Source organism: Triticum urartu, chromosome 1A (assembly GCF_056163025.1).
Source record: "Triticum urartu cultivar PI428250 chromosome 1A, HENAU_Tu73, whole genome shotgun sequence".
Classification (NCBI taxonomy): Eukaryota; Viridiplantae; Streptophyta; class Magnoliopsida; order Poales; family Poaceae; genus Triticum; species Triticum urartu.
This window is the reverse complement of record NC_141873.1, coordinates 495402484-495417131: the sequence shown is the minus strand read 5'-3', so window position 1 is coordinate 495417131 and position 14648 is coordinate 495402484. Positions and strand designations below refer to the sequence as shown.

Genomic DNA, 14648 nt, shown 5'->3' with positions numbered 1-14648 from the left:
ACACACACTCAACATCTGGAAATACATGTAAAAAACTAAACTGAAAAATAGAAAAATAAAAGCATACACGTGCAGAAAACAAAGCAAGCCCATGGAAAAAAGCATGCACACACCAAAATCCAGCCCAAGAAGAAAATCGACTGACCTAAAATAGGGGTTAGTCGAATCCAAACAGGCCAGTACGACCAGCAAAACGTGACAGAAAAAAGAAAAACTACATAAATCTTAAAAACACAATCCAACGGCCAGAAAATTGACTGACCACAAAACTAAAAGTCAGCTACTGAAATCTAGTTAAAGACAGAAAAAAGAAAAACTACATAAATTTTATAAACACAATCCAACGGCCAGAAAATAGACTGACCACAAAACTAAAAGTCAGCTGACTGAAATCTAGTTAAAGCGATAGGTGATGCGGAGGTAATATACCCAGTTACAGCTTACAAATGCAAGAATATATCATTGCAGGTAGGTACTGTTGGCGATGAGCCGACGATATATAGGTAGAGGAACATTAGAGTACAACAAACACATCATGAACCGCCCTGTTGCGGTGCTTTATTCAAGAAGAAGAAGAAAACACACAATGGCAGCGCACACTAAATTAAGAGACTTATTGTGACACTTGCTGACCGTAGAGTTTCTTCCTGATCTGCAACACAAGGCGAAGACGAGAAACATTTCAAATGCTGCATGACGATGAGGATTAAGGATGCATCACTGAAAGGTTTAGATACGTACCTCAGGAAGCTTTTGCCTGAAGCAAACATCCACCCTGGTGTCCAGCGTGTTGTCGCAGACGATCTTGCCGTCCTGCGACGCCAGCACCACGCCCCCAGAGCTGTATGTATGTCCGTGCATATCCAAGCTCAACAATCAGTTGAAGGTTCAATGGCGATCGATCAGCACTAATGGAGGAGACAGTGCAGCTATGCGATGTAATGCCTACAAGTATACAACAACATACCAGGCGGGTCCGTGGGCGGCGTCGTTGGCCCTCTGCGGCGGGAGGTGGACCTTGCCGTCGATGATGATCTTGGGGAGGTTCACCTTGAGCTTCTCGGCGTACTCCTTCTTGGCCGCCTCCAGCACCGGCTCCACGTGGACGCGGTCCGCCTCCCTGCACCGCAGCACCACCGACGACTCCCGCAGCCGGAGCAGGCTCTGCTCCGTCCGTCCGTCCATCCCTTCATTGGTCAGTCCCTCTGCACTGCATCTTCTTCTGAAGCAACAGTTAACCGACTCACCTGCACGATGAGGCTCTTGAGGATCTTCCGGTAGACGTTGGTGTCCTTGGTGACGCGGACGAGCGTCTTGGACGCGTTCTCCTTCATCTCGCCAACGACGTCCTCCTGCGCCTGCAGCACCTTGATGCGCGCCGCGTTCAGCTCCATCGAGTACTCGCTGCACATCAGCATCGTCAGTTTCAGTGGTCAGCCCATGCACCTTCAGGCATGAGAGAGCGAGACGAGATCTCACATCTTCCTGCGGATGTCCACCTGCTTCTGCTTGCGCTCGTACTCCTGCCTGATCTTCCTCTTCTCCGACTCCACCAGCTGCAGCTTCTCTATGTTGAAGTCCTGCAGCCAGCCAGGGATCAGATATTCAGATTGATTCGGCCTCAAAGTTTTGGTTAATTAATACAGAGGATCGATCGATTGATAAATATAGATACCTCCTCCGCGGCGACGGAGATCTCGCTGGCTTTCTCCTGGGCCTCCTGCTGGATGAACCGGACCATCTGCTGGATCTGCTTCCCGACGTCCACATCGTTCATCTTGGATCAACGATCACTCCGATCGATCGATCGATCCACGAGCTAGATGCGTGCCTACTCGCTCTCGGATCGGGATCTCTCCGTGATCTACTACCTCGCAAACCGATCAAACACGAATTTGTTTGTCTCCAAGGGTTGGGAAGTGTACCGGGACGCTCGATCTTGCGTTTCCTTGGATTGGGTGGACGAGACACCAAGGCAGAGACGGGGAGCGGAAGAAGACCAACGCAGAGTTCGGATCCCATGCGTGGGGTGGTGGCAGAGAGGAGAGAACTGGTCCTCCCTGCATTCCGCGCCAAATTTGGCTCTCTCCCCTCCGAGTGCTCAGCAGAGTTCGGATCCCATGCATGGGGTGAGAGCCAAATTTGCACTGCAGCCCCTCCCTCGTTTTTTTTGTTTTTTGTTTTCTGGGTGCCCACATTCGCAGGCCCATGAAAGAAAGCCCTAGCCTCAACTTAATAGCAGGCCAAATTTTTCTTTTTGAGAATACTTATAGCAGGCCAGTTGCTCTTACGCCTGATTCAAAAAGGCTTACTCCAGCCCAGCCCGGTTCGTGCTGTTCGCTGCAACCCAGCTTGTATACAATCGAAAATTGCTTGTATATAATATATTATTACGAGCAAAAGCGAGTTCATTCTTGGCTTTAAACTACTGCCAATCTTCTAGATCTGGTACAACTGTTATATCGGCTGATAGTTTGGCACTGGAGTTTACTGATACATATATAGCACACTCCTAACTATCAGTAAATATCATTATGTAAAAGCTATTTTCACACTTGTCTGCTCATATATCGGAAGCTACGACCAATATTTTGATTTGATATGTCCACGATATAGACCAATATGTTATCCATGTCAGAGTAAGATTTGTCCAAAGTCAAACTCACTAAACTTAAAAGTTCATACAAGAATGCAAACATTTACAACATCAAACATATACCATAAGAAAAAATATTTCATGATGAATCTAATGGTACTCATTTGATAGTGTAGACATTGATAATTTTTCTGTAAACTTGTTTGAAGTTTACAAAGTCTGACTTAAGATTAAACTAATATGAATTTCATTTTGTCATTGAGCGAGTATTTAGACGAGGATAAATCTTTCTAGAAAAGGTTGAAAATAGGATTATGTATTTGCAACTGCATCAAATTCATGCATAACAATTTTCAGATATGCATATGTAATGTACCTCTTTTTATCTTGGGAAATATTCTATGAGTTTTTCCTAGTTTATTCTTAATAAATTTTAATCTTATTATTTTATGCTCAGACACTATCATCTTACATATTTTGTACCACGGTGACATTTTTTGAGCAAGAAACCAAACCGATGTGAACTTGATATTCGATATTTTTAAAATTGACTACTGAAATAGTCTAAGTTTAGACCCTAATGTTCAATACAGTGGTGACATGGCTACCATAAATTTTCAAAACAAAAAAAGGAAGATGAAAAAAAATCAACATTCATTTAGAAAAGTCAAATAATTTAAAAATTAGAAAAATAAGAATAAAGTTCAAATAAACTATAAAATCATATCTATATAAACATAGATATTTAGATAAGATAAACAGATAGATAAGTTATACCCAGCACACTATTTCTAACCAGGTTCCTTTTTTTGATGTTTTTTGAGTTTTTTTTTCACGTCTTTAATCAAGCAATCACGCGCTGACAGGTGCATTATCTTGGGATATGGCCGGGTAGAATCTTGGATTCATCTTGCATTTTTTATGACGAAGCAGTTCCCGGTCAACAATGCATCATATCAATGTTGTGGTGCCATGCATTTTTTTGTCTTCCCGTGCATGCGGCGGTTTCCAGATTTCTCTCTATTCTTTTTTTTCTCCCTCTAGAAAGATCTCAACCGTATGTATAAAAAGCCTCATCACGCGAACCAACCTGTGGTTGAGATGGTTAGGTGGACAGTGGTATCCCCAACCCACCAGGGTTCAAATCCTGGTGCTCGCATTATTCCTGGATTTATTTCAGGATTTCCGGCGATGCGCTTTCAGTGGGAGGAGACGTTCATAGGGGTAGGGTGTGCGTGTGTGCGTTCATAGGGATGAGTGTATGCGCGTGTATATGAGCGCTTGTGTCTGTACTGATGCTAAAAAAAAAAGCCTCATCACGTGAGTCTCTTCAATGAGTAATGCTACACTTATATAAATAAAGTTATGTTGTTTATGTGAAGGGCAACCTAGATAATTAGGATTGGAGAAGGGGGGAGAGGGCCCACCCACCTAAAAATCAGGGGCGCGAGATAATTGTTAGGAAGTTTATAAAATTAGGGGTGGGGGGGCGGGGGTGACAACGATAGTCACAGTGATACATATATGTTTAGGCTTGTGGACACAAGATACTGTTGTTGGTCTTGAAACAATTCTTTTTGCAGGACACACACACATATATATAAGAATACAAATGTTCAACTCCATTGAAATAAATCATTCTATGATTTTGTTGGATTGTATTATCGCTATTGGTTACATGAAGGACTGCAAGTGCATTTTCCTGATTTTCTATCAGAAGATGTCGAGCACAAGCATGCGGCTTGCCCTTGATTGAGTAGTCAACACTAATGATCGGGGTGGTATCTTCTGGTTAAACAATGCCAACATCACAAAGTGGGTCGTCTCAATTTCATATGACCTGGAGTTGTGATGTCTCTAAATATACGATGATCTGGCGATGTAACAATTTATTGGTCAATTATAAATATTTGCTTCTCTTTGCCGCAATATAAAGTTATTCTTAGTATATTATCCTCTGATTTTCTTAGTTATTCAGAGAGCACCAAATGAGTTCAAGATTACTTGTCTAGTGGTAATTATCCGAATCGGCCTCGTAAGTTTGCTTGTTTTGCATTTAGTATTTGTTGAAGTACAAAAGGTGTTAACTAAAATGATGATTCGATCTAAAAACTCATGCCATGTAAATTAAAAAAATTCTGCTGGCCTGGCATGGCAACATCGACCACTGGCTCATTTAGAACACGAGTTAGTGGGTCTTGTGATAAGAGCGAGAAATGAGAGGTCTCAGCGGAATAATTTCCCTAATTTAGACAATGTGGCGAATTGCTTTTCATTAGAGATGGCTTTGTAGTAAATTGCACAAGGGAGCCCTTCATTTTTTTCATCAAGTTGTACAACTTTTTGGTTAGAATAGAAGGGTAAATGCATTGGTTCGTTATTTCAACTTTCAAGAGTTAATAAAGGACACTGTCGCATATCAGTTGCATGCCCCATAATATACATCATACTAGTGGTTGGGGCGCCACCCTGTGGCGCCGCTTGAGAGGAAATTGTACGCCGTTTTCATTTAAAAAATACATAGAGTTCTCGCCTCCGTCTAAAAAATATCTCGAAAAAAATCCTCACCTTCACCTATAAAAAAGTAAAAAAAACACCACTATAGCCTACCAACAAGTGCCACTTTGTAAAACCCTTCATTTAAAAAATACTAGAGGTCCTCACCTCCATCTAAAAAGAAGAAAATATATTTACAAAATAATCCACATCTTCATCTAAAAATATTCCAAAAGATTTCTCACCACAGCCAACCAGCTTGCGCCATGTGGCATAGCTGGTTGGCCATCCTTCATGCATAGCTTAATGGGTTTAATTTATGTTTCATGGTAATGCACGACATTCAACTGTATGTTACAACATGGCAACGGCTCGGGAGCATAGGATTTGCCTTATTGGGTCAAGGGGCCTCACGGCTGGAGCACGCCTTGTCCCCCTTGATGGTGGTGGCGGATCGACGTGAACATGGGAGGGGAACATGGCGTATTGAGTGGGGTGGTTGGAGGGGGACTCCCCCATGGCGGTCTGTGGGGAATTAAGGCGTGAAGGACGAAGGGTGCCATGGCGAAGGTGGGGTGACTTCATCTAGTTTTAAAGGAGAGAGATCCAGCAAGAAATGTCCCACTATAGTGAGAAATCGAGCAGGAATGAGAGGGTCTGATAGGATAAAGGGAAGGGTGCATCACAGGATAGGGTTTTTATGTTGGGACCGCACGTTGGAGATAATATGATGGATAGTCCAAACAACTACATTTTTGCCACATATATGGGCTAGATTTGAGGGAGCCCGGACTGTCCATGTTGGGGAACGTAGTAATTTCAAAAAAAAATCCTACGCACACGCAGGATCATGGTGATGCATAGCAACGAGAGGGGAGAGTATCGTCCACATACCCTCGTAGACCAAAAGTAGAAACGTTAGCACAACGCGTTTGATGTAGTCGTGTGTCTTCACGATCCGACCGATCCAAGTACCGAACGCACGGTACCTCTGAGTTCAGCACACGTTCAGCTCGATGACGTCTCGCGAACTCCGATCCAGCAGAGCTTCACGGGAGAGTTCCGTCAGCACGACGGCATCCTGACAGTGATGATGTTTCTACCAACGCAGGGCTTCGCCTAAACACCGCTACGATATGACCGAGGTGGAATATGGTGGAGGGGGGCATCGCACACAGCTGAAATAGATCAATAGATCAACTTCTGTGTCTAGAGGTGCCCCCCTTCCCCCGTATATAAAGGAGCAAGGGGGGAGAGGCGGCCGGCCAGGGAGGGCGAGCCAAGGGGGGAGTCCTACTCCCACCGGGAGTAGGACTCCTTCTTTCCTAGTAGGAGTAGGAGAAGGTGGAAGGAGGAGGTGGAGAGAAGGAAGGAGAGGGGGGCCGCCGCCCCCTTCCCTTGTCCAATTCGGACTGGGGCAAGGGGGCCGCGCGCCGCCTCTTGGCTGCCCTCTCTCTTCTCCACTAAGGCCCAATAGGCCCATTACTTCCCCGGGGGAGGGGGGGTTCCGGTAACCCCCGGTACTCCGATAAAATCCCGATTTCATCCGGAACACTTCCGATATCCAAATATAGGCTTCCAATATATCAATCTTTATGTCTCGACCATTTCGAGACTCCTCGTCATGTCCGTGATCATATCCGGGACTCCGAACTACCTTCGGTACATCAAAACACAAAACTCATAATACCGATCGCCATCTAACTTTAAGCGTGCGGACCCTACGGGTTCGACAACTATGTAGACATGACTGAGACATGTCTCCGGTCAATAACCAATAGCGGAACCTGGATGCTCATATTGGCTCCTACATATTCTATGAAGATCTTTATCGGTCAAACCGCATAACAACATACGTTGTTCCCTTTGTCATCGGTATGTTACTTGCCCGAGATTCGATCGTCGGTATCTCAATACCTAGTTCAATCTCGTTACCGGCAAGTCTCTTTACTCGTTCCGTAATACATCATCCCGCAACTAACTCATTAGTTACAATGCTTGCAAGGCTTATAGTGATGTGCATTACTGAGTGGGCCCAGAGATACCTCTCGGACAATCGGAGTGACAAATCCTAATCTCGAAATACGCCAACCCAACAAGTACCTTTGGAGACACCTGTAGAGCACCTTTATAATCACCCAGCTATGTTGTGACGTTTTGTAGCACACAAAGTGTTCCTCCGGTAAACGGGAGTTGCATAATCTCATAGTCATAGGAACATGTATAAGTCATGAAGAAAGCAATAGCAGAATACTAAACGATCAAGTGCTAAGCTAATGGAATGGGTCAAGTCAATCACATCATTCTCCTAATGATGTGATCCCATTAATCAAATGACCACTCATGTCTATGGCTAGGAAACATAACCATCTTTGATCAACGATCTAGTCAAGTAGAGGCATACTAGTGACACTCTGTTTGTCTATGTATTCACACAAGTATTATGTTTCCGGATAATACAATTCTAGCATGAATAATAAACATTTATCATGATATGAGGAAATAAATAATAACTTTATTATTGCCTTTAGGGCATATTTCCTTCAGTGTCCCACTTGCACTAGAGTCAATAATCTAGATTACACAGTAATGATTCTCACACCCATGGAGCCTTGGTGTTGATCATGTTTTGCTCGTGGAAGAGGCTTAGTCAATGGGTCTGCAACATTCAGATCCGTATGTATCTTGCAAATCTCTGTGTCTCCCACCTAGACTTGATCCCGGATGGAGTTGAAGCGTCTCTTGATGTGCTTGGTTCTCTTGTGAAATATGGATTCCTTTGCCAAGGCAATTACACCAGTATTGTCACAAAAGATTTTCATTGGACCCGATGCACTAGGTATGACACCTAGATCGGATATGAACTACTTCATCCAGACTCCTTCATTTGCTGCTTCTGAAGCAGTTATGAACTCCGCTTCACATGTAGATTCTGCCACAACGCTTTGTTTAGAACTGCTCCAACTGACAGCTCCACCGTTTAATATAAACACGTATCCGGTTTGCGATTTAGAATCGTCCAGATCAGTGTCAAAGCTTGCATCAACGTAACCATTTACGATGAGCTCTTTGTCACCTCCATAAACGAGAAACATATCCTTAGTCCTTTTCAGGTATTTCAGGATGTTCTTGACCGTTGTCCGGTGATTCACTCCTGGATTACTTTGGTACCTCCCTGCTAGACTGATAGCAAGGCACACATCAGGTCTGGTACACAACATTGCATACATGATAGAGCCTATGGCTGAAGCATAGGGAACATCTTTCATTTTCTCTCTATCTTCTACGGTGGTCGGGCATCGAGTCTTATTCAATTTCACACCTTGTAACACAGGCAAGAATCCTTTCTTTGCCTGATCCATTTTGAACTTCTTCAAAACTTTGTCAAGGTATGTTCTTTGTGAAAGTCCAATTAAGCGTCTTGATCTATCTCTATAGATCTTCATGCCCAATATGTAAGCAGCTTCACCGAGGTCTTTCATTGAAAAACTCTTATTCAAGTACCCTTTTATGCTATCCAGAAATTCTATATCATTTCCAATCAACAATATGCCATCCACATATAATATTAGAAATGCTACAGAGCTCCCACTCACTTTCTTGTTAATACAGGCTTCTCCAAAAGTTTGTATAAAACCATATGCTTTTGATCACACTATCAAAACGTTTATTCCAACTCCGAGAGGCTTGCACCAGTCCATAAATGGATCGCTGGAGATTGCACACTTTGTTAGCTCCCTTTGGATCGACAAAACCTTTAGGTTGCATCATATACAACTATTCTTCCATAAATTCATTCAGGAATGCAGTCTTTACATCCATTTGCCAAATTTCATAATCATAAAATGTGGCAATTGCTAACATGATTCGGACAGACTTAAGCATCGCTACGGGTGAGAAGGTCTCATTATAGTCAACTCCTTGAACTTGTCGAAAACCTTTTGCAACAAGTCGAGGTTTGTAGATAGTAACATTATCGTGAGCGTCTGTCTTCTTCTTGAAGATCCATTTATTCTTGATGGCTTGCCGATCATCGGACAAGTCAACCAAAGTCCACACTTTGTTCTCATACATGGATCCCATCTCAGATTTCATGGCCTCAAGCCATTTTGCGGAATCTGGGCTCATCATCGCTTCCTCATAGTTCGTAGGTTCGTCAATGTCTAGTAAGATGACCTCCAGAACAGGATTACCGTACCACTCTGGTGCGGATCCCACTCTGGTTGAACTACGAGGTTTGGTAGTAACTTGATCTGAAACTTCATGATCATCATCATTAGTTTCCTCACTAATTGGTGTAGGTGTCACAGGAACCGGTTTCTGTGATGAACTACTTTCCAATAAGGGAGCAGGTACAGTTACCTCATCAAGTTCTACTTTCCTCCCACTCACTTCTTTTGAGAGAAACTCCTTCTCTAGAAAGGATCCAAATTTAGCAACAAAAGTCTTGCCTTCAGATCTGTAATAGAAGGTGTACCTGTTGGAAATATGCCCTAGAGGCAATAATAAATTGATTATTATTATATTTCCTTGTTCATGATAATTGTTTATTATCCATGCTATAATTGTATTGATAGGAAACTCAGATACATGTGTGGATACATAGACAACACCATGTCCCTAGTGAGCCTCTAGTTGACCAGCTCGTTGATCAATAGATGGTTATGGTTTCCTAACCATGGACATTGGATGTCGTTGATAACGGGATCACATCATTAGGAGAATGATGTGATGGACAAGACCCAATCCTAAGCATAGCACTAGATCGTGTAGTTCGTATGCTAAAGCTTTTCTAATGTCAAGTATCATTTCCTTAGACCATGAGATTGTGCAACTCCCGGATACCGTAGGAGTGCTTTGGGTGTATCAAACGTCACAATGTAACTGGGTGACTATAAAGGTGCACTACAGGTATCTCCGAAAGTGTCTGTTGGGTTGGCACGAATTGAGACTGGGATTTGTCACTCTGTGTAAACGGAGAGGTATCTCTGGGCCCACTCGGTAGGACATCATCATAATGTGCACAATGTGATCAAGGAGTTGATCACGGGATGATGTGTTACGGAACGAGTAAAGAGACTTGCCGGTAACGAGATTGAACAAGGTATCAGGATACCGACGATCGAATCTCGGGCAAGTATCGTACCGCTAGACAAAGGGAATTGAATACGGGATTGATTAAGTCCTTGACATCGTGGTTCATCCGATGAGATCATCGTGGAACATGTGGGAGCCAACATGGGTATCCAGATCCCGCTGTTGGTTATTGACCGGAGAACGTCTCGGTCATGTCTGCATGTCTCCCGAACCCGTAGGGTCTACACACTTAAGGTTCGATGACGCTAGGGTTGTAAAGGAAGTTTGTATGTGGTTACCGAATGTTGTTCGGAGTACCGGATGAGATCCCGGACGTCACGAGGAGTTCCGGAATGGTCCGGAGGTAAAGATTTATATATGGGAAGTCCTGTTTTGGTCACCGGAAGAGTTTCGGGGTTTATCGGTAACGTACCGGGACCACCGGGAGGGTCCCGGGGGTCCACCAAGTGGGGCCACCAGCCCCGGGGGGGCCACATGGGCTGTAGGGAGTGTTCCTTGGCCTACATGGGCCAAGGGAACCAGCCCCACTAAGGCCCATGCGCCTAAGAGATGGAGAGGGGGCAAACCCTAATGGGATATGGGCCTTAGGGCCCATATTGGTGCGCCTCCCTCTCCCATCCCCTCTTGGCCGCCCCCTTGCTCCCCATCTAGGGATGCCGCCCCCTAGGGGTGGGAACCCTAGAGGGGGCGCAGCCCCTCCCCTTCCCTATATATATGAGGCATAGGGCTGCCCATAAGATGCGATTCGATCTCTCGTTGATGCAGCCCTGCATCTCTCTCTCCCTCCTCTTCTGTGGTGCTTGGCGAAGCCCTGCAGGATTGCCACGCTCCTCCATCACCACCACGCCGTTGTGCTGCTGCTGGATGGAGTCTTCCTCAACCTCTCCCTCTCTCCTTGCTGGATCAAGGTGTGGGAGACGTCACCGGGCTGCACGTGTGTTGAACGCGGAGGTGCCGTGCGTTCGGCACTTGGTCATCGGTGATTTGAATCACGACGAGTACGACTCCATCAACCCCGTTCACTTGAACGCTTCCGCTTAGCGATCTACAAGGGTATGTAGATGCACTCTCCTTCCCCTCGTTGCTGGTCTCTCCATAGATAGATCTTGGTGACACGTAGGAAAATTTTGAATTTCTGCTACGTTCCCCAACAGTGGCATCATGAGCTAGGTCTATTGCGTAGATTCTATGCACGAGTAGAACACAAAGTAGTTGTGGGCGTTGATTTTGTTCAATATGCTTGCCGTTACTAGTCTTATCTTGATTCGGCGGCATCGTGGGATGAAGCGGCCCGGACCGACCTTACACGTACTCTTACGTGAGACTGGTTCCACCGACTGACATGCACTAGTTGCATAAGGTGGCTAGCGGGTGTCTGTCTCTCCCACTTTAGTCGGATCGGATTCGATGAAAAGGGTCCTTATGAAGGGTAAATAGCAATTGGCATATCACGTTGTGGTCTTTGCGTAGGTAAGAAACATTCTTGCTAGAAACCCATAGCAGCCACGTAAAACATGCAAACAACAATTAGAGGACGTCTAACTTGTTTTTGCAGGGTATGCTATGTGATGTGATATGGCCAAAGGATGTGATGAATGATATATGTGATGTATGAGATTGACCATGTTCTTGTAATAGGAATCACGACTTGCATGTCGATGAATATGACAACCGACAGGAGCCATATGAGTTGTCTTTATTTATTTATGACCTGCGTGTCAACTTAAACGTCATGTAATTACTTTACTTTTATTGCTAACCGTTAGCTGTAGTAGTAGAAGTAATAGATGACGTGACAACTTCATGAAGACACGATGATGGAGATCATGGTGTCATGCCAGTGACGATGATGATCATGGAGCCCCGAAGATGGAGATCAAAAGGAGCAATATGATATTGGCCATATCATGTCACTATTTGATTGCATGTGATGTTTATCATGTTTATACATCTTATTTGCTTAGAACGACGGTAGTAAATAAGATGATCCCTCATTAAAATTTCAAGAAAGTGTTCCCCCTAACTGTGCACCGTTGCGACAGTTTGTAGTTTCGAAGCACCACGTGATGATCGGGTGTTAGATTCATACGTTCATATACAACGGGTGTTGACGAGCCTAGCATGTACAGACATGGCCTCGGAACACATGCAAAACACTTAGGTTAACTTGACGAGCCTAGCATGTATAGACATGGCCTCGGAACACAGAAGACCGAAAGGTCGAGCATGAGTCGTATGGCAGATACGATCAACATGAAGATGTTCACCGATGTTGACTAGTCCGTCTCACGTGATGATCGGACACGGCCTAGTTGACTCGGATCATGTAATCACTTAGATGACTAGAGGGATGTCTATCTGAGTGGGAGTTCATAAGATGAACTTAATTATCCTGAACATAGTCAAAAGGATTTTGCAAATTATGTCGTAGCTCGCGCTTTAGTTCTACTGTTTAGATATGTTCCTAGAGAAAAATTAGTTGAAAGTTGATAATAGCAATTGTGCGGACTAGGTTCGTAAACTGAGGATTGTCCTCATTGCTTCATAGAAGGCTTATGTCCTTAATGCACCGCTTAGTGTGCTGAACCTCGAACGTCGTCTATGGATGTTGCGAACATCTGACATACACATTTTGATAACTACGTGATAGTTCAGTTAAACGGTTTAGAATTGAGGCACCGAAGACGTTTTGAAACGTCGTGAAACATATGAGATGTTTTGAGGGCTGAAATTGGAATTTCAGGCTCGTGCCCACGTCAAGAGGTATAAGACCTCCGATGATTTTCTTAGCCTGCAAACTAAGGGAGAAAAGCTCAATTGTTGAGCTTGTGCTCAGATTGTCTGAGTACAACAATCATTTGAATCAAGTGGGAGTTGATCTTCCAGATAAGATAGTGATGTTTCTCCAAAGTCATTACCACCAAGCTGCTAGAGCTTCGTGATGAACTATAATGTATCAGGGACATATATGATGATCCTTGAGATATTCGCGATGTTTGACACCGCGAAAGTAGAAATCAAGAAGGAGCATCAATTGTTGATGGTTGGTGAAACCACTAGTTTCAAGAAGGGCAAGGGCAAGAAGGGATACTTCATGACACGGCAATTCAGCTGCTGCTCTAGTGAAGAAACCCAAGGTTGAACCCAAACCCGAGACTAAGTGCTTCTGTAATAAGGGGAACAACCACTGGAGCAGAATTACCCTAGATACTTGGTAGATTAGAAGGCTGGCAAGGTCGATAGAAGTATATTGGATATACATTGTGTTGATGTGTACTTTACTAGTACTCCTAGTAGCACCAGGGTATTAGATACCGGTTCGGTTGCTAAGTGTTAGTAACTCGAAATAAAAGCTACGGAATAAACGGAGACTAGCTAAAGGTGAGCTGATGATATGTGTTGGAAGTGTTTCCAATGTTGATATAATCAAATATCGTACGCTCCTTCTACCATCAAGATTGGTGTTTGTGTTGAGCATAGACATGATTGGATTATGTCTATCGCAATACGGTTATTCATTTAAGGAGAATAATGGTTACTCTGTTTATTTGAATAATACCTTCAATGGTCTTACACCTAAAATGAATGGTTTATTGAATCTCGATCGTAGTGATACACATGTTCATGCCAAAAGATAGTAATGATAGTACCACCTACTTGTGGCACAGCCACGTAAGTCATATCGGTATAAAACGCATGAAGAAGCTCCATGTTGATGGATCTTTGGACTCACTCATTTTTGAAAAGTTTGAGACATGCGAACCATGTCTATTGGTGTGTATGCATGAAGAAACTCCATGCAAATGGACCGTTTGGACTCACTTGATTTTGAATCACTTGAGGCATGCAAATCATACCACATGGGCAAGATGACTGAAAGCCTCGGTTTCAGTAAAATGGAACTAGAAAGCAAATTGTTGGAAGTAATACATTTTGATGTGTGCAGTCCAATGAGTGCTGAGGCATGTAGTGGATATCGTTATGTTCTTTCTTCACAGATGATTTGAGTAGATGTTGAGTACATTTACTTGATGAATCACGAGTCTGAATTATTGAAAGGTTCAAGTAATTTCAGTGTGAAGTTGAAAGATCGTCGTGACAAGAGGATAAAAGATCTATGATATGATCATAGAGATGAATATCTGAATTACGAGTTTGGCACAAAATTAAGACATTGTGGAAATCGTTTCACAACTAATACAGCCTGGAACACCATAGTGTGATGGTGTGTCCGAACATCATAACTGCACCCTATTGGATATGATGCATACCATGATGTCTCTTATCGAATTGCCACAATAGTTTATGGGTTAAGCATTAGAGACAACCACATTCACTTTAAATAGGGCACCACGTAATTCCGATGAGATGACACCGTATGAACTATGGTTTAGAGAAACCTAAGCTGTCATTTCTTAAAGGTTTGGGGCTGCGACGCTTATGTGAAAAAGTTTTAGGA

At 43.6% G+C, this 14648-nt stretch overlaps 1 protein-coding gene across 1 annotated transcript; it reads right to left on the bottom strand.

The window, feature by feature from the left end:
• Nucleotides 1-352: 352 nt before the first annotated feature.
• LOC125536379 (V-type proton ATPase subunit E-like) lies at nucleotides 353-2048 on the bottom strand. The gene is made up of 6 exons (XM_048699594.2): nucleotides 1676-2048; nucleotides 1480-1580; nucleotides 1248-1404; nucleotides 968-1164; nucleotides 742-841; nucleotides 353-652 (listed from the first exon to the last, which is right to left on the bottom strand). The coding sequence occupies exons 1-6, from the start codon at nucleotides 1775-1777 to the stop codon at nucleotides 614-616; spliced, it is 696 nt and encodes a 231-aa protein (XP_048555551.1). The 5' UTR covers nucleotides 1778-2048; the 3' UTR covers nucleotides 353-613.
• Nucleotides 2049-14648: the final 12600 nt, after the last annotated feature.